This window comes from Rattus rattus, chromosome 8 (assembly GCF_011064425.1).
Source record: "Rattus rattus isolate New Zealand chromosome 8, Rrattus_CSIRO_v1, whole genome shotgun sequence".
Taxonomy (NCBI): Eukaryota; Metazoa; Chordata; class Mammalia; order Rodentia; family Muridae; genus Rattus; species Rattus rattus.
The window spans coordinates 26,655,224-26,675,367 of NC_046161.1; the positions used below are offsets into that span (position 1 = coordinate 26,655,224).

A 20,144-nucleotide genomic window follows, 5' to 3' on the forward strand; every position below is an offset into this window, starting at 1 on the left:
TCTGTCTCTGACCCCAGGGGAGGGGAAACGGGAATAGTGAGCGATCAAAAATAAACCTCTTATGTCAAAGCCGGGAAGGAAGTATAAATACTAAGGGCTCGGCAGCCCACTCGGTGTTTCCCGAGGAAGGAGGCGACTGCACGGGACGCGGCGGAGGACGCGCGCTCGCAGCCCCGGACGCCAGCTGCTCGAGTTCTGTAGGTTGGCTGGCGGGCGCAGGAGGAGCGGGCTGCGCGATCCAGAGGGGCCGCCAGGGGACCGCCACGCCTGCTGCCGCTGGCCGAGTCGGTCTCCCCATCCGATTGATCATTTTTCCTGGACAGAGCGGCCCGGCCGCCTCGGGCCACCAGCACCTGCCCGAGCGCGGCGGTCTTTTTCCCTCTCCCGCGCTCCGCAGCCCTCTGCCCCCATGCTCCGCGACCCCACCGCCACCCGGTGGCCGCCCCTCCTGCTGCTGCTATTGCAGCTGCCGCCGCCACCACTCGTCTGCGGCGCCCCGGCGGGGCCGGGAACCCGGGCGCAGGCCTCGGAGCTAGTGGTGCCCACGCGGTTGCCCGGCAGCGCGAGCGAGCTCGCCTTCCACCTGTCCGCCTTCGGCCAGGGCTTCGTGCTGCGCCTGGCGCCGGACGCCAGCTTCCTGGCGCCGGAGTTCAAGATCGAGCGACTCGGGGGCTCGAGCGCGGCGGCCGGGGGCGAGCCGGGGCTGCGCGGCTGCTTCTTCTCTGGCACAGTGAATGGAGAGCGGGAGTCGCTGGCGGCGATGAGCCTGTGTGGTGGGCTGAGCGGCTCATTCTTGCTGGCTGGCGAGGAGTTCACCATCCAGCCACAGGGCGCTGGGGACTCCCTGGACCAGCCGCATCGCCTGCAGCGCTGGGGGCCGGGACAGCGCCGCGAGGACCCCGGGCTCGCTGCCGCGGAGGTCTTCCCCCTCCCTCAAGGACTAGAATGGGAGGTGGAGATGGGTGATGGGCAGGGACAGAGGAGAAGTGACAACGAAGAGGACAGGGAGCGGGACAAAGAGGGGTTGCGCAAAGAGACAGAAGACTCCCGCGAAGTGACACCACCCTTCGGATCCAAAACTAGGAGCAAGAGATTTGTATCCGAGGCTCGCTTCGTGGAAATACTTCTGGTGGCTGATGCGTCCATGGCTGCCTTCTATGGGACCGACCTGCAGGTAGGACTCGAGAGCCTTCCGCAGACCCTGTCTAACAATCTATTGCTTCCTCTAACAATCTATTGCTTCCCGGAGGTTTTCAATTCTTCCTTTCCCATTGGGAGAGAAAAATCCCTCGGGTTTCCAAGCCCAACCCCGAAGGGGACTTTCTTCTTTCTGAGAAACAGCAGTAACTCCATTAACTTCTGCCATCCCGGCTTCCTACTTCCCAATCCTTAAATCCCTTCCAATTTACAGTAGAGGCGCTGGCTCTGTCTCATCTGAGCCGGCATCCTTAGTCTCCTGCCCTTCCCAGGCACCTGCTTCTCCCAAAAGGAGATAAAAACTGTGTTTTTGAAAGAACCCTGTCCTTCCTGGTTCCACTTCCCTCAACTCTCTCTACTATACTGGGATTCTCTGAGACTCCCCAGGAGAGGAAGCTGGGCTGGGACAAGGTGGCTGTGACTGTCTTTGGGTACAGAACTGAGGTGTCTGTAAGTAAAAGTCGTTAGAGGGAAGCGGACCTGGGAAGACGCTGCCCAACTTCTGTACGCCCAGCTGGTTCTGATCAAGGGGCATGGGCTACCTTGCCAACCTGGCGCTCAGCCCCGGCAGAACTTGGCAATGCCAGCATCCAGCTCAAGAAGGAAGGAGAACAGAATTTCTGCCTGGGGGCTCAGCCCAGAAAACTGAAGTTTCGGTGAGAAACGGGAGGGAGCAGGGCTGAAGGATGAACTTTTCCAGTTATTGTATTCAAAGGAACCAGGGCTGAGGTTGGTCCACCCAGCCACCCTTACAGCTTTCAACTGACCTTGGCAGAAAAAATTGAGTCCAAGACATTATTGCTAGTAGCTGAGCGTTCCTTACTACACGCAGTTGGTGCTGACTCAGCAAGAAGTGCTCCCACTACCTCCCCTCCCAAGATAGGGCAAAGATCTTACCAGAAGCAGAAGAGGTAAGGGTCCCGTTTTCTGGAATATATGAAACCATAAGTGTTAGCTCAGCTAGATGAAACTGTCCAGAGCTCATAGTTCCCCCAGTCAGGAATCCCAACACTGCAACAGCCCAGTCAGCACGTTGGCAGTGATGGTGTCCTTGATCAGGGTCCCTATCCTAGTTAGATTCCGCCTGAGCCCGACTCTGCTTTGGGTGCCAAGGGCATGGGTGTTACCTTTGCAGAATGACCAGACAAAGGCACAGCACACCTTCTGCTTGTCATCTGGTCTTTCCCGCCTCCTGTGACGAAGAGGTGCTTGATGAGAAAGTTCTGGTGCAAACCATGTGGGGAGGACAGGAAGGACTGTAGGCAAGCGGTCCACCCGATGGCTGTTCTATCTGCCGCACAGACCAATGAAACCTGGGACGGGCTCTCTGCATGGTCTTGTGGTATTGGCTCCGCTCAAAACACTGCAAAAACAGCTCTGGGCCATTGGCCCCTTAAGGTTTGATCTGTGCTGATGTCATATTTCATTCTCTGCTTGCCCTAAGAGGAGGTACCAACCATTTCTTCTGAGTCCTTTCTCCTGGTATGTATTAGAGAAGTAGAGAAGGAGGGGCTTTCCAATTCACCAAGACCACTACATCTGGCTCTAGGCTTCTCCAGGAACAAACCCAAAGCTAAAAATTATATCCGCCCCCAAATAAGACCCTGGCATCTGCTTGAAATCCAAAAAGTAGAAAGACCAACAAGAACATGGAGAGATTTTGAGACAAGTCAGTTTTTCAGAATGCAGAGCCAAAATGCCTTCCCTAACTGCTCTCTCAACTCCTCATTTAAACAGTGAGTTGTTAAACATTTCCTTCAAGGAGGTACTTGGGGTATTTGACATCCCCAAATCTCACAGCTGTCCAGGCTCCAGTGTCCCAGAGCTACAGAAGCGGGACATCTGGTTCAAACCCAGATTATGCTGGCTTCTGAGTTCCAGGTGTGTCGCTCATATCTCTGTGAAAACCACCAAGTCTGGGTACTTTAAGACCTGTCTTACTCAAAGCCACCTCCTCCAGTAACCTGGGGGAGACTCTGAGAATCCATTCGGACAGATTGAAGTCACTTTGGGATGCCTTTGGGTAATGGCGCGTCCCTAACGCTCTAAGGAACAGCAAGGCACTTGGAGAAGGTAATGCGCTCTGGTCTGAGCATCTGTGAGACTGTTTCACCATGAGCCCAGTTTCTAAAAGGTTCAGCTACTCTCTGAGCACTTTCCACTTACAGAATGGTTTTACATGCATGATCTCAGCGAAAATGCTTGTGAGAGAGACAGGGGAAGAAGAATATAGGCTCAAAAAGGATTTGGAAGTTCCCTAAGGTCACACTGGTAGCACACACCCCAGGTTTCCTGAACCTAAGTCTATCACTCTTTGTCTCTGTACCATACTGTATCTTCTCATGAGGAAGATCTGTAGTTCTATTCACCCTCTCCCAACTGTCCTCATTGTGGTACGGCTCCTTAAATCCAGCAGGCTCAAGATACCCCATCAAAGTGCCAAGCCCCATTCTAAAAAGAAAACAGCATTGCCTTCAAAGCTTCAAGAAAGAATTGGCTATGATCCAGACTGGTGTCATTGCCTAAGTGACAATGACATTTGAAAGAATTCTGGAAGTGAGTTCACTTAATCCCTTCACAAGAGGGGCCCCTCCCTCCCACTTTCTTATCTGGCTTCAGAGTTAAGGGCTCATCATAAGACAGTCTCACAAATGTTTAGACTAGAGCTCATTACCTTGTCCAAGTTCCTTAAAGAGCCAGGGGCTTTTATCGTCACCATCAAACACCCACCCATTACCCAAAGACACCCCAAAGTGACTCCAATCTGTCTGGATGGATTGCTCAGAGCCTCCTTACAGGTTACATGTTAAGGACTGGCTTCCGTACGGAGGAGGTGACTTTGAATAAGCCAGGTCTTAAGGACCAGGACTTGGTGGTGGCTTTCACAGAGAAAGCCACCTGTGTGAGCAGCACACCTGAACCTCAAGCAGAAGTCAGCATAACCTGACAGAACCAGACGTCCTGCTTCAGTAGCTCTGGGACACTGGAGCCTGGACATCAGTGATTTCTGTCAGAGTTGGGAAAGGGGAGCCTTTCTGAAAAGAGGGACCATCTCAGAAGAGTCCACTAACTTTGCGTACATCTCAGATGCTGCTAAGTGTCCCCTGGGTGGACTTGGAGCAGAACAGAGTTCCAGCAGGGAAGGTTCCAGACCTTCTAAACCTACTTCTCAGCAGGGAGAGTCTAGGAGTGGTTCTTCCTCCTCAAAACAGACCAGAGCATTTCCCGATGCAAGGTCCTGGGAGCTGATTCTAGGGAGACGCTGTTATGGTCATCTCATGTCCTTCTGCAGTGAATGATCCCCAGAAGACTTAGTTCTATAGTTATCCTATACCCTGGCTTGCCCAGAGGCATCTCTGCCTGGTTGCATAAAAACAAATAATGCCATCTTTTGATGTCAATAGTGAGCTGGTTTCGGTGACACACAGGTCTAGACTTCATCAGCTCTGTATTTAGGCCAGCTTTCGTGGGAGAAAGGAATGTTACATTAATTATGTTCAGCCCACCTTCCAAACAATGTGTCCTTGCCGTCCCTTGCTGCAGTGAGAATGACCAAAGACACTGACTATTTCCCAAAGAAAATATCCAAATACCCAAGTGTTTGGGTATGTGTAGTTCAGGACAGGGCTTGCTTATTTGCTTGCAAACTTTGGGTTTGGTTTTCCTTGTAGCAACCAAGATTGATGATAGTGTAGTAGCTGGGAACATAGCCTTAGAAGGAAATGAGATGTAACTGAGAGGTCCAAGGCAACTATCCATCTCTGTGTACCTCGGTTTCTTCACCAGGGAAATGGGACCAGTCATACCCAAGTCCTAAGACTGTCTCAAGAAAGTAACAAAACATGAAACTCATCAGAGCCTGGTAGATAGTTGGTGCTTGGCAAGGCACAGTTCTATTCCTAGAGTTGCTGTTGGTGATTAAAAGCATTTGACAGTGCGGGTACAACGGTGTAGCTACTCATCACTGGAATGCTAGCTACTGCGTTTCAGCTTTGCTGTCCCACATGGCCAAGAGACCATCTTTTCAGACTGCTCTAGCTCTGAGTGTTTATGGTGAGCTTCTGGCAGTTCTGAAGAAGGGTAGCTTCTGCAACAACACCTTTCGCTGTTTGGGGAACAAGGTGTGATAAAGGACGGCTACGTGAGTCTCACTCTTCCCTCTCCCTTTGCTTCTCCCTTTCCTACTTACAGAGCTATCCTAGGCCGTAGGGTCATATCAGGAAGAACTAAGGATACCACATGTGGACATACATTGCCACTTTTCTGATGTCCCCAGACATGCCATATAGAACTTTGTTCTTCCTGTGCAGAAGCCATTAAGCAAAGAGCTACAAAGTACAGGTGGCATGGTAACCAGGATGAGACACCGCTGCTAGTGCACTTTGCCAAAGCTCGGCTTCCACAAGAATCCCAACAGTAGGTTTTCACTGCCATAGGAGCATCTAGGATCCTGGGGAAGGATTTTTTTTACTTGTAGCTCAAAGAATTCTGGGTATACTGAGAAGGTCCCCAGACAAATGCCACCTTTACCTGAGGAAACTTAGGTTGCTTGACTCACCTTGACTGTGGAGACGATGGGCATAGTTCTGGAGGTTCCTGCCAAACAGCAGGGGCCTCAGTCAATAGGGGAAGAATCTCATCCCCACTCTTTAGCTGACAGTTTGTACTTGTGTGGTAAGCAGGGAGGTATAAATAGACACCAGGTGGCAGGTCGAGCAAGCCATTTGACCTTTTCCTCGACTGGCACCTGGGCCTGCTCCCTGCATCAGTAAGTCAGGTTCATCCTTCAGGACCTAGAGAGGACAGATGGAGAATCAGAAGCATACAGATGCCAGGTGACAGGCTTATCCCAAGCTTGGCAATCCTTGTCCCTGGAGAGCTATGAGATGAACTGTGATGCAAAGCTCCTGCCATTGCATCTAGATGATAGAGCTGGCCATGGGAGATAGTGGGGATGCCCTACTTCTCAGTGAGATGAGGACTGGAACGTCTAAAAGGAACATTGGACCACAGAACCTTTGTGGTCCTCCCCCATGAAGATTATCTTCTGAGATAGTTGGTGACAGGAAAGAACTTAGGTTGTCTTCATAGTCAGCTGTTGCCTGAGGCAATGACTCCTTGGCCTTCTCAGCCTAACCACAGCCCAATATCTGGAGAAAAGGATCTCCTGAGTTCCCTATGCTGCCCTCCCTCCATAGAGCCCATTACCTTTTCTCTGAGGGACTAGGGAATCATCTGTCACTCTGCCTAAGTCAGTCTGGCCTGGTAAGCTTGAGTATACAGAATACAGACCATTCTTGGTCCCCAAATCTTCAACACCTCATTTTAAACCACCTTCTTGAAAGCCTAGAAGCCAGCATCTTGGCCCCAGACTGTTTTAAAAAGACCTCACCCTCCCTAGTTTTCATACCACAGAACTGGGACTCAAGAGAAAGAAATCCTGGAAGGATAGTTGTAGATTTCTTCAGAAGAGATCCCCAGGGGTTGGTCCAGTCAGATTCTAGTCTCACTAGACAGACCAGGAGACTGTCTGTCCTCCCTCAAGATCTGGCCAGGAACTTGTCTCCCAAGCTACCATTCCTCAGGACTCACCCTCCGTTGCATAATGATGTAGTTGCATATTTCCCCCTCAGCCATCCGACTCAGAGAACAAATGCCAAGTTGCAGCTTTGCTGATAAGATGTTTACATCAACCTAAACAAGCTGGAGTGCATGGCATGCTGAGTCACCTGAGCTGAGAAACCTGCCAAGCCGTTTGTAGGAGTAACGAAACATCTGGTCTACCGCCTGCAGGATGAACAGACAGGTCCCATGCACGAATAATGGAATGCATCTGGAACTCCCACATAAGGCCTTCCTCAATGGAATGTCCCCTCCGTAGCCTTCCCTCCCCTTCTACTCCCACCTTTTAGACCACAGGAGAACAGAGAGAGAGGAGCTGAGGGCGGTGAGGCTCCAGGAAGCAAAAAAGGCAAAGCATGCAAGCAATTGCTCAGCTGGCCACACCAGGGGCTCAAGGCATGCCAGCTTGTCACCCGCTGTCTCTGCCTCTGAAAAATAATCCACAAGGTCCCCAAAGCAGGACAATAAGCTCTCATCTGGCCTCCCCTCAAAGCCTTGGAATCCAGGAAAAAAAAAAAAAAAGGCAGTTGGAAGCTCAAGGATAGGCCAGAGGCCAACTAATGATGTAAGGCTATAGGCCTTTCAGTTGGCCTGGGGGAACTGCAAGCAGGTGGGATCCTCTCTGTATGTGAGGCTCATTAGGCCCTCTGGCTTCTCTCAAGCTCCAAATAGAAGTGAATAAATACTGGGAGTGGGGGCGGGGACTGTTCATGAAGCAACCAGAAGGCTGAACTCTAGGAAGGAGTGTGAAACACACATACACACACACACACACACACACACACACACACACACACACACACACACACACACACACACACACCTGAGCCGGCATCTTGACTTTAAGATGAGTAGTGTGATCTTCAAGAATTTATTGAACTTGAGTGACTTCTATTCATAAGCAGAACAGCAATGCCTCATCTAGAGTCGCTATGAGAAGCTAATGAGGTAATGCGTCAACTATGGCCAGTGACTACTGCAGGGTAGCTGTTGCTAATGGTAATCATTAGAGCAAAGTTTTCAGAGTTAACAGTTCTCATGCTGAAAAGTAGAAGTTATCCCAGTGAACAGCAGGAAAATGCTCAGACAGATTCTAAGAGGGAAATTCCACTGACTGTAAGTCCTCAGACTGTTGCTTCTGGAGTGAAGCCAGGGAAGATGGGGATGCTTGGCAAGGTTGGTGTCCTGGGCAGTCAGAATAAGCCATTCAACCCAAGAGAATGTTTTATTTGCAGTTCCCATGCAGCAGCCACGTTTCATGTACAATTGTTGCTGCATTTGAAATGTTGCTGGTGCAATGGAAGGACCGTGTGTGTCGAATTTTAATTAATTAACTAGGAAGTAGGTCACCCATAAGCTGGTCTAGATATTCAGTGCGTAAGTTTTGTGATCTAACAGGACAGGGATCAGATGATGGTTCATTAGTTTGTGATCTTGGGCCAGCCACTGAGGCTTGATCTTCTCTGGGGAAATAACACCAAGTCCTCAAATGCTTTTCTACTCCTCATGGGATGCTGCATGTCTATAAAGCCCAGTCAGAGCCTGACATTTATAAGATAAGCATCTCCTAATGAGGTAGTAGGAGTGGGCAGCCAAGGCAATGAAAGTGATTGGCATTCTCCCACTCTTCCCCCTTCCTGGTAGAACCACATCCTCACAGTGATGTCAATGGCAGCCCGAATCTACAAGCACCCGAGCATCAGGAACTCCATCAACCTTGTGGTGGTGAAAGTGCTAATAGTGGAAGAGGAAGGCTGGGGCCCGGAGGTGTCGGACAACGGGGGGCTCACACTGCGCAACTTCTGCACCTGGCAGCGGCGCTTCAACAAGCCCAGCGACCGCCACCCCGAGCACTATGACACGGCCATCTTGTTCACCAGACAGGTGTGTGGGCTGGTTCTGAAAGCCTGGGGAGGCTTTTGGAAGATGTGATGGGCAGATCAAAGGGAGGGCTTTGAGGCTTGCCCAAACATGGGAACTGTCTCCCTGCTGGCCCCAGCTGGACTTTGGAGGCCTCTTGCTGGAATGATGAGAAGAGGGTCATGAGGACAAGTGTGAGGCCTTTGCAAGGGGAGAAGAATTTAATAGGGGCACTTTTCCAAATGTTTGGGACCAGCTGTCTGCTGAGGTCATACCAAGAGGAAGCAGGCTCAAGCAGCCCTGCTTGAGCCTGGAAATGAGAGGTCTGGAAATGAGAATGGGAAAGGGGTTCTGTCTTCAGTCTGGTTAGGCATAGGAATGGTCGCCTAAGGATCCCTGGAGTTTTCACACAGGAGGGTGGCTACAGTGACTTAAACAGCTTTCCTGAAGACCAGTGGGCACCGTTGAGTATGTCAGGCCCAGGTCACCGGTCCTCACAGAAGCCACGGGTGGAAATAAAGTGGTGTTGTATCCATTTTGCAGCCGAGGTAAAAGAGGCCATACAGCAGTAGTGACCAAAGTTAAGCCCACGCAGTCTTACTGCAGGGCTGGCCTCTGAGCGATTGGGAAGATCTACCTCCTAAGGCAGGCCTTAGAAGTCCCAAACAGGCCAACTGTCACTCACTGCCCCCCACACTGCCCTGTGTGTGTGTGTGTGTGTGTGTGTGTGTGTGTGTGTGTGTGTGTGTATACTCGTGTGTGCACACACATGCACATATGGTGTTAGTGTTAATGTTGGTGTTGTCTTAACAATATATGTTTCTTGGACCCCTCTCCAGGTTAGAAAAACAAGGATGGGTGAACCAACTGTCCCAACTAAGACAGAAAAACAAGGAGTTGGAACAACTAGGTGGACTGTCTAGGTGCTGAGCTCTACTGATTTTCCCATTTAAAAAAATAACATGTTAGAAGGCTCAGCAATGCTCCTACCATCAGGTGTTATCTCTCCAAAAACTGAGTGGGACATCGGGCACTTACCTCTTGTCTCCGTGCCTATCCTAATAACCTAGCATGCTCTCTTCACCAAACAGAACTTCTGCAGGAAGGGAGAACAGTGTGACACCCTGGGGATGGCAGATGTTGGCACCATCTGTGACCCCAACAAGAGCTGCTCAGTGATCAAGGATGAGGGACTGCAGGCAGCCTACACCCTGGCCCATGAACTAGGTAAGACTTATCATACCAGGGCTTGCTTCTGAAGTCAGCAGCGCTGCCTGGCTTCCGAGAAGGAGGCGGTCTCACAGGTAGCCATTGGCAAAGTAGTTCTATGTGTGTAGATGTTGTACTTGATATTACTAACTCCATTCCTACGCTGAGCATAAAACCGAAATGCCAAATTGGTGTCCTGGGCCAATAGCAGCATTACCCAGAGAATGCCAAAACATGGAAGAAGTGGTTACCATGACGATCTAAGGAAGCTAAGTAGTCGGGCTTCATGGGGAGGTGGATTATGAAGAGAGAGATGTGTTAGACAACCAATAGTAAAAGGGGATGTGAGATCCTCTTTGGTCCAAAACTAAAGGGGTCTCCAATGGTCCTCTGAAATCTTGAAAGACTTCTTGAAAGTAGGACACTGAGAATAAGACCCAAAATAAATGTGTTCAGGGAGTCCCCGTGACCATGGCAATGGGAGGTGGTAACAGGAAAGAACAGCTGAGACCTTCAACACTGGTGGCCACGTAGGGATCATCTAGGCAGGACAAGGCACCTGGAGGTATGGACAGCTGGAATGGACCACAGCTCTCTGCCTCCCTTACCCCCAACCAGGACACGTTCTCAGCATGCCCCATGATGATTCTAAGCCATGTGTGAGACTGTTTGGGTCCATGGGCAAGTACCACATGATGGCGCCATTCTTCATCCACGTGAACAAGACGCTGCCCTGGTCTCCCTGCAGTGCTGTCTACCTCACAGAGCTCCTGGATGATGGTCATGGTATGCCCCACTCAGCTCCTCTCATATTCTCCCCACCCATCTGCTACAGAGCTGTCCATGGCTGTTGGCACCTGCTGTGGCCTGGGGACTCCCTGCAGCTGCGCTTTCTCACAAAGCTCATAGGGTGGGGAAAGCCTTCAGAGGCACGTCATTCTAGAAAGGCATGCTAAGCATCCCCCCAGAATGCTCCTCCTTGTCCTCATCTTCCCATAGCCTGGGCTCTGGGCTGACTTAGATTTATTCGTTCCAACGCAGAAGGAATTAGTCTGAGACGGCTGTCCAGAGGCAGTGAGTTTAAGCAGAACGTAGAGGAATGGAAGGCTGTAGTTTGAAAGAGCAGAGAAGAGAATGTTCCGGGCTGGGGTGGTAGACTGAATAGCACCTCAGAAATGACAAAAAGCCTGTGATGGGCAGGTCATATGAGAGCCAGGATCAAGGGCAGGGGTGCTCAGTTAAAGATGTTTAGATTGTGAAACAAAGCAGTGAAGCAAGTACTCTAGCTTCTTCTGAAGGAGGCAGAGATAGAGCCAAGGCAAAAATAGTGTACAAATGTCAATCTTCAGGCTTACTTTGCACATCAGGGTTCTTAAACTTTATGTGGGATGTGGTTTTATACTGCAAGTGGCTGGCCATCATGAGGTGCATACTGAAATATCACAGGAAATACAGCCGACACATTCCGGACAGCCCGAGAAAACTTGTCCTACAGAAATGTTTGCTACGGTTGCCCAGAATTAAACAAGTTCTATGTACATGGTTGGATGTTGGTGGTGTTTAGATCAGGGATGAAGAAACTGGGCTGCCTAGACACTAAAGTACGTCATTCAGAATTGGAGTTTTGTGCAGGAGCTCAATGTAGGAGATTATGCAGAGCTGAGAGTGGAGCCTTGTCCTTGTTCTGACTCATCTGTTTCTTCTATTCTCAGGAGACTGCCTCCTGGATGCCCCCACCTCGGTTCTGCCCCTCCCCACGGGCCTCCCAGGCCACAGCACCCTCTATGAGCTGGACCAGCAGTGCAAGCAGATCTTTGGGCCTGATTTCCGACACTGCCCCAACACCTCTGTGGAGGACATCTGTGTCCAGCTCTGGTGCCGTCATCGGGATAGCGATGAGCCCATTTGCCACACAAAGAATGGCAGCTTGCTCTGGGCTGATGGTACGCCCTGTGGCCCTGGGCACCTGTGCCTGGATGGTAGCTGTGTGCTCAGGGAGGAAGTGGAGAATCCCAAGGTAAGGGAAATGGAAAGAAAGAGAAGAGGGAAAACACAATGAGAAGGCAAAGGCCCCTCCTACATGTGACAGTCAGGATCTAAGATGCTTCAGGCCAAGCTGCAAGTGTTACTCATGAGAAAAAAAACAGTCATCTTTCAACAAAACAAACCGTAATTACCCCCACACACGGGGATCACTGAAGCTTGCTCATGGTCAATGGGATGTTGCACTGCTCCTCAAAGTTTAGCATCTCCTCCTTGGTGTTGTTTATGGGTGTTCTGAGGGCTCGTGCAGATGGTAAAGGCATGAAAGCCAGAAGGTGGGCACTCAGCAAGTGAGAGCCCAGAGGAATCCACTATAAATAGAGAGTGACACGGAGCAGGAACATTTCATAAGGGCTGAGTATCGATAGCTTGCCATGTTTGAGCTGAGTTCCTTAGTAGAAATCAGAGAGTAACTGTAATGGTAAGAATGTCATACTCCGAGAGGAAGGGAGACGGGATCCGAGTGGCCTGTGTCCAGAGAGAGAAACCTTGGCCCAGTACAGAGGAAACTTGCTTGAAACCCCAAGGCAATGCCAGTGAGGGTTTTAAGTGGTTCACGTCTTCTCTCTGCTCTTAATACATCCAAACAGCAAGGCTGATCACATTTCTCCTACTGCAAGCCATGGAGCCTTCGTGATGAAATGCCATCCGATGAGTTCCACAGCCTGGGCCCTGCCCAGCACTGAATCGCCACGGTGGCCTGAGCACGTTCCAAGGGTTGTCCTTGGTGGCATGCTCTTGTGTTGACTGGGGAGCCTCCCTGGGCTGTGGAAGCCACGCATTCTCAGAGAAGCCTGAGCTAGTGCAGTGTTCATGGATTCCAGCTCAGCCACCTCCCGATCTCCCCATTCATTCTCTTCTCACAGTGCTGACAGAGGAGAAGGGTCCAACTACCTGTCTCAGAGGCGGAACCTTGAGAGTGGCATAAAACAGTCACAGGATCATCTATCCTCCAAACGAAGAGGGCGGGGTTGGAAACTGAGCTTTGTACACAGTATCATGGCCCTGTCACAGTAGCATGCCCCTGTCAAATGAGTTCATCACTGCTGTAGGATTTTATGTTGAGAGCAAAGGGATGAGAGGATACTATGACAATCACGGGAGCGGTATCTTTCTGGGCCGTGGTACATTTTTAAAGCTTTTTTTTTTCTCTTTCTTCCTCCCTGTGTTTATTTTTACAGTCTTCTGCTTTCATTTTATATGGGCAATCTGTTGCTTTAATAATAGGAAAAGACGTGATTTAGACTTGATGGCACTGTCAAAGGAAAGGCTTTGTTCTCCTAAGTCAGTTATGAGCTTGGAAGTGATCCTGTATGTTGCCTAGCACTGGCCTAGCACTGCAGCCAATAGCTTATAGGATTCTGCCAAGACCTCTCAGCAGCCATTTCTTTAGACCAAGGGTCCTCAGCCTCAGCACTAGTGACACTGGAGCTGGAAAAGGATTGGTGGGGATTGTGCACTGTTGGTTATTTCGAAGAACCATTGTCTTGACCCACTACTAGGGTCATATGTTCTCCCCGAGTGAGGCAGCTACATTGACTCCAGACCCTGCCCATTGAGGGCAGCATGAGCACCAATGGAAATTTGCACCAGACCCAAACTTACCCATAAAAGACTCTCCCATACCCAGTCAGTCGTTATTGTGTTGGGCACCTGGGTAGGGTAAGGTGCTGCTTATATACACTGCTCATGAAGCCACATCCAACCAAACCACAGTATCATTAACCAAGCAACTGAAATCATTTACAGAAGTCCAGACACTCAGGCAAGGAAGTTAGGCCCACGCCACCAGGTGGCATAGAGGACTGAAACCTCTTCTCCTTTGGTCCTGATTCAGTGTCATTGTGTGTTGCAGGCTGTGGTTGATGGAGACTGGGGTCCCTGGGGACCCTGGGGACAATGTTCTCGCACCTGTGGTGGAGGGATACAGTTTTCGAACCGTGAGTGTGATAATCCAGCACCTCAGAATGGAGGAAGATTTTGCCTGGGTGAGAGAGTCAAGTACCAATCTTGCAACACAGAGGAATGTCCACCAAATGGTAATTAATCTGTCAGAATAGCTGATGGTGTAGGTGCACCAGGTCCCAAGAGGAGGAGAGGGGATCTCCCCAGGGACAGAGCCCTCATCCAGATCGATATGTGCTCTGCGAGATGCCAAGCTTGGGAACCCTCACTTTAGGAAGAGGATGGTGATATCAAAGAAGAGATTACTCTTGTCCTGGTCTTCTGAGCTCTTGAGAGAGACAAAGCATGTCTCTCCCGACCAAATCTGAGAGGGACCTTTGAAGACAGATTAAGTGGAAGGTAGTAATCCTCTCGGAGGCATCTGAACCCTTCTCTGTGCAGATGGCAGCTCTTTCCAAAGCAAGTGTCAGAGCCAAACCTCCAAGGTCTCTCCAGCCAGCACTCAGCCCAGGCAGGAGGGAGGGTTTCTGGGTGTGATTGACTCCTGGGTACATTCCTTCTGAGAAGAGCTGCCCATCTTCCCTTGGAGCCATAGCAACTGCCTGACAGCCTTCCACAGAAGGAGCACCACCTCTGACTCCCCTTGCTCACCAGCTAGGTCATGCTAGAAAGCACACTCATGAATTCAAAGTGGAAAGGGGGCAGTAGCCAACTTAGGAAAGGGAATCAGATTTTTTTCTTTTTCTGGCCACCTTCCCCTCCAGTGCCAGTTTGGGCAGCTCCAGGAAGCGCTGGCAGGATGAAAAGGCAAGGGAAGCTTTAGGAGAAATTCCAAGATAGATGCCCTGGCATTGGGCTGGGTATCTAATCGGGAAATCTGTAGGCTCCGCAGTTTTGCTAAACAGGGAGGCTCAGCCGCGGTATAAGCTCTAGAAATTTCTCTCTGGTAATGAAGACTAATGAGAGTCTCCAAGGTAGGCATGAATGATAGGTGACGTTGTAACTTAGAGATCAGTCATTTCTATCAAGTGTCAGTCAGTGCCTCTGTGTCTGTAACCACAATAGATGCAGAAGGTATAAATGCACGCAGCATGGTCTCTGTCCTCAAGGACTTTGCAATATGTCTAACGGTGACCTCTTCTGCACAGCACAGTAATCGTGGCTTACTCTGCAACCCTGAGCATATGGGGAAATCAGGGAAGGAAGCTCAGAGAGTTTAGGCCAAGGGCGGTGCAGAGGATGATATGCTGGCAAGACAGAGAGTTATATGCCAGGAAGAGACAGGTATAATAAACCCCATCGATTGCTCAAGAGGAGCCAAACAGGAGTTGCAGCATGTCAAAGACAGACCACAAAGGTCCTTAAAGCCCAAAACAGCATACGTGGATTGTCCACGACAACTATCCCATCAGGTCACCCCAATGCTTTTCCAAGTACAGCCAGGACCCCTTCAGCAACATGAGCTAACAAGCTCAGCACTGTGCGTCTGTGTTTAGAAGTCCCCGTGGGCCATTCAGATGCACAGCCAGGGTAGAGATGCATGGTGGGAAAAGCAGGCTTCGTTCAGGATTGTGCAAGGAAAACACTCACATCTGAACAGTAGATTGGTCGGAAGGCTGTGCACATGTGCTTTCATGTATGAGCAGTGGAGAGGATCGGCGGAAGCTGAGTACTGGGTCCCCAAGGGGTGCCTGGGCTTGGGATTATGAGAGTTATATGCAGCCATTTGAAATGACAAGTTTTCCTGAATTTAGCAGAAGATGCCATGACAGATTAGAAATAGCACAGGGAGATGCTTGAACGTCCAGGATGCCAGGTGCCAGTCTCATTCTGGAGCCTAATAAGGAATAACAAACCAATTATCGAAAGAATAGGTAATTCTGGTTGGGGAGTAATTATAGTACCTGCAGATGGAGCTCTCCCATAGATATTCAGAATTACAGAAAGTGAGCCGAAGCGGCAAGACCAGGGCTAGAAGTGCCCTTGCCACATATTTGATGTTACTAGGGAAATCAGCATAAAGTATAAACAACAGAGTCCTGAAAATATAGCTCTGTATCAATCATACATCCTCAGATGGAAAAGATATTTGTATCAGAATCCAAGTGTGAGGCTGGATGGCTCCTTTTCATGGACCTTTGAGAAAAGGTCATGCATACCTCCCCAACCCAGGTATGTCTAGAAATAGTGGGCTTTTGCCTGTGTCCTTGGTCTGAGCCCAAAGCCTAGAGAGAAAGGAGGCCCAGATTTAGATCTTTACCAGAGTCCTTCAGCAGGTATGTGACTCCATGCTTTTTTTACTCTTCTCAGGAAAAAGCTTCAGGGAGCAGCAGTGTGAGAAATATAATGCCTACAACCACACGGACCTGGATGGGAATTTCCTTCAGTGGGTCCCCAAATATTCAGGAGTGTCCCCCCGAGACCGATGCAAGCTGTTTTGCAGAGCCCGTGGGAGGAGTGAGTTCAAAGTGTTTGAAACTAAGGTAAGAAAGAATCCCCCGGACTCTGACAGAGATGTCCTCCCCCACCTGCAGACAGTTTCTGTGTGCTAGGTTCCCCCTCTTATCTTTCCTTTCCCAGGTGATCGATGGCACTCTGTGTGGACCGGATACTCTGGCCATCTGCGTGCGGGGACAATGCGTTAAGGCTGGCTGTGACCATGTGGTGAACTCACCTAAGAAGCTGGACAAGTGTGGGGTGTGTGGGGGCAAAGGCACTGCCTGTAGGAAGGTGTCGGGTTCTTTCACCCCCTTCAGGTGAGTCTCCTAGAGGTTGTACCTAGGCAGAGGAACATAAAGGGCCTTGGACACTCAGAGCCTCCAGCTTAGATAACAGCTGGGAGTTAATAGTTGTGTTGATGGGTGAGGGGGTCTTATAAAGACTTCAAGGTTGCCTCTTCTCACAGTCATTGTCAGGATTTACTGAGGTGGGAGGCGTGGGGCACCTGGAATAGAATCTGGCTCTGAAGAGAATGGATTGGGGTAGCCGTTATTTTATTAGAGCTGAAGGCTACATGGATGGGAATGTGTCAGCTCTGAGTCAGTTAGCAGGAGAGCAACACTGAGTAACACAGGACTCAGCCACAAAGCATTTCCCCTAGGCCTGTTATGGAGAGGACATGTAACCCCAAGGCCAGTGAGCCCTGACTCCCGTGACTGGATCTTCATCAGAGCAGAGGATGCAAACCAGTGGTTCCGTAGCCTTGTGGATCTAAGAGCTCGGAGAGAATCTCACACGGAAGCACCCCACATTCATTAGAGCATCCCACATGCGTTAGAGCACCTGGGGTTCTCCAAAGTGCTTTTATTCTACCAGACAGGGACAAAACTGTTATTCCCTACCTTGGGATTGAGGGACTGAGACAGGAAAAAATTAATTGACTCTTCTAAGGTCACAGTGAGAGTTGGTGATAGACAGAAAACCTGAATTTCTTTTTCTTCCTCTGCTTCCTCTTCCTCTTCCTCTTCATTTTCCTTCTTCCTGCCATCCTAGAGATTAAACCCAGGGCATCTCTGGGTGGCAAACCAGGTTCTTTAAGTACCAGGCAATTGTTTGTCCCTTGCACTTCCTGGAGAGGAAGGTCAAGGTCAAATATTGTCTTTGTCTCTCTGGTGTCAAGTACATTCATGTGACTTTCTAGCATTCAAGCCTTCTAGCCAGCTCCAGTACCTCAGAGTTTTTGTCCCTTTACTGACTAGTTTTATACCTAGTGAAGCTCGTTCCATACTTCTCCATATCCCTCCTCTCTCCTTTCCTTCCTTTCTCCTTCACTCCCTCCCCTCTCTTCTATCTTCTTCTTTACATATGTTATGGTAGTACATATCTCAAAAAAAAAATAGAACCAGAAAACACTGGAGTGTTTTCAAATGTAAACTCAAATAAGTATGAAAAAAACATGAGCTATTCAGATCATGGGTACCTTAACCACTTTCTCCTACCTCCTAAACATATGGCCTTAGATAACTCCCCTAACCTTAGACTGCACATACAGAAAGAATAGCAAAGAATCCACCTGATGGTCTTTCTTAATAGTTTATCCCAACCCTGAATAGCCCAGATTCCCATAGGAACTGGGTTTTGACATCCTACATAAAGCCCCATGTTTACAATGGACTGGAAGCATTTCCCCCAGTAGTACCCCATCACCAAGAACCATGGTGCTCCTGGTGTTTGGGCACACTCAAGAAATGGTTCCAAAGAAGCAAGCTTTATGCCCCACCCTTCCCAGGTCCATAATAATCAAACACTAGATGCAGGTTGACTCAAAGAGATAGTGTCAGTCCTCTGTCCTGGTTGGGTTCTGGCATAAGGAAAGGACCCATATGTTTCCACAAGAGTTTGAGCTCTGAGTCTGGAGGTAGCCAAGCCCAGTTTTACCACTGCAAAGTAGTAAATGTATGTTGCCTGCCCTTTTCTCCTAGGCTCTCCTGTGTTGCTGTCAAAATCAATGCATCTAACTGCTTCAATCGCTGCAGTAGATTGCCAGATGAAGCAGAAAGCCATAGAAAGTCCAATGCCCAGGACAATTCTGTCTGCCTTGGCATCTAATTTATTTTGAACTTCGAGTCAATCACTTTGTTATTTGCTAGTTGCTTTTGTCCGTTCACCCCCAACCACCTGGGGGACCCATTTCAGTTTCTAGGCTGGGAAGCCACCAACCCTAACAGAGTTTTTCTCTCTCTATCGTAGTTATGGCTACAATGACATTGTCACCATCCCAGCTGGTGCCACAAATATTGATGTGAAACAACGGAGCCACCCAGGGGTCCAGAATGACGGCAGCTACCTGGCACTGAAGACAGCCAATGGGCAGTACCTGCTCAATGGCAACCTAGCCATCTCTGCCATAGAGCAAGACATCTTGATGAAGGGGACCATCCTGAAGTACAGTGGTTCCATGGCTACCCTGGAGCGGCTGCAGAGCTTCCAAGCCCTCCCTGAGCCTCTTACAGTACAGCTCCTGACTGTGTCTGGTGAGGTCTTCCCTCCGAAAGTCAAATATACCTTCTTCGTCCCCAATGACATGGACTTCAGCGTGCAGAATAGCAAAGAAAGGGCAACCACCAACATCATTCAGTCCTTGCCCTATGCAGAGTGGGTGCTGGGGGACTGGTCCGAATGTCCAAGCACATGTGGAGGTGGCTGGCAGCGGCGGACTGTGGAATGCAGGGACCCCTCAGGTCAGGCCTCCGACACCTGTGATGAGGCTCTGAAACCTGAGGATGCCAAGCCCTGTGGAAGCCAGCCATGTCTCCTCTGATCCCCTTGGTGGACATGTCTAAGGCTTATGGATTTGGGCTATGGGCATACAGACAAAGGTCCCCTCTGAGGTGACACTACATATCAAGATGGCATGGCCCTTCCAGGCCTTCTATTACTACAACCCTTTGGGTACCACCTAATTCATAAGGAAGAGAGAAGAGGGTGTAAGGGTAACAGACTGTAAAGTTGGCTGTCTAGTGGACTGGACCTTGTTTATGACCAAGAAGACGGTATAGGTTAAAAGGTAAAAGTGTGCTTATTGATCCAAAGGTGAGATTTCAGAACCAGCCTCTTTGCAAAGGACTAGAAAGGTTAAATGAGAAAGAAGAATTTTTTTTTTCTCTTTGGTTTCTCCAATAATCAATCTACCTCACAGCGGGAGGAACTTGGGTGTATGAGGCCAGGTGTTAGTGGTGAGTGCCAAGGCACTCTCCATAGATATCTCCGAGCCATCTTCAGAAATGGCCATGGCTGTTTTCAGTATTAAAACTCTGTTGTCTCAAAAGGTGGTGGTGTCCATCACGGGGTTATAGAAAGCCACTTGTTCTCAGGCTGCCTCCTGCTGGGGCGGACCCCTTTCAAGTATTTATGCAAATATGTCTCTGAACTAAAGTGTGATCTTATGCCAATGAAACTGTCTAGTCTGGTTCATTACTTCTTTGGAAGAGGCAGAGACCCAGCATCCAAAGGCAAAGGTTAAACAGAGCTTACCTGGGGTACACACAGGGCAGCCGCTGTCTTCCCTGGGTATCTTCAACTTTCAGTAAGAAAGTGATGCCTTAGGTTCTAAAAAAGGCCTGCTAAATCCAGCTCATGCAAGCAGCTGTTCATCTGTGTGATGCACATCAGTGTGGTTCTCAAACCCCAGTGCCTTGTAAAGGGCTCAGTCCAATATGATGGCTGAGCAGACTGTGGATCTGCATTCCCAGCAACCATCAGGTGATAGGAGGGCTGAGGTTTTAGAGACTGCATTCCAAGAACCCTGCATTTAAGAAAATTCCAACCTGTAGGTTATGTAGTTTAGGACTCTGGGATCCCTATCTTTT

At 49.6% G+C, this 20,144-nt stretch overlaps 1 protein-coding gene across 1 annotated transcript; it reads left to right on the forward strand.

Annotated features, from left to right (window-relative positions):
* The first annotated feature begins 255 nt into the window (after positions 1-255).
* Adamts8 (ADAM metallopeptidase with thrombospondin type 1 motif 8) lies at positions 256-19,721 on the forward strand. The gene is made up of 9 exons (XM_032909854.1): positions 256-1,174; positions 8,464-8,703; positions 9,771-9,906; positions 10,507-10,674; positions 11,601-11,905; positions 13,787-13,970; positions 16,147-16,319; positions 16,417-16,592; positions 18,526-19,721. Exons 1-9 carry the CDS (start codon positions 410-412, stop codon positions 19,094-19,096), a joined length of 2,718 nt encoding a protein of 905 aa, XP_032765745.1. The 5' UTR covers positions 256-409; the 3' UTR covers positions 19,097-19,721.
* Positions 19,722-20,144: the final 423 nt, after the last annotated feature.

What these genes read in the sequence shown, in the direction of transcription:
- Adamts8 (XM_032909854.1), top strand. Translation starts at nt 410, where the DNA reads ATGCTCCGCGACCCCACCGCCACCCGGTGGCCGCCCCTCCTGCTGCTG. An exon ending in TCTATGGGACCGACCTGCAG is followed by an intron (nt 1,175 to 8,463) that starts GTAGGACTCGAG and finishes CCTTCCTGGTAG; the next exon opens with AACCACATCCTCACAGTGAT. An exon ending in CACCCTGGCCCATGAACTAG is followed by an intron (nt 9,907 to 10,506) that starts GTAAGACTTATC and finishes ACCCCCAACCAG; the next exon opens with GACACGTTCTCAGCATGCCC.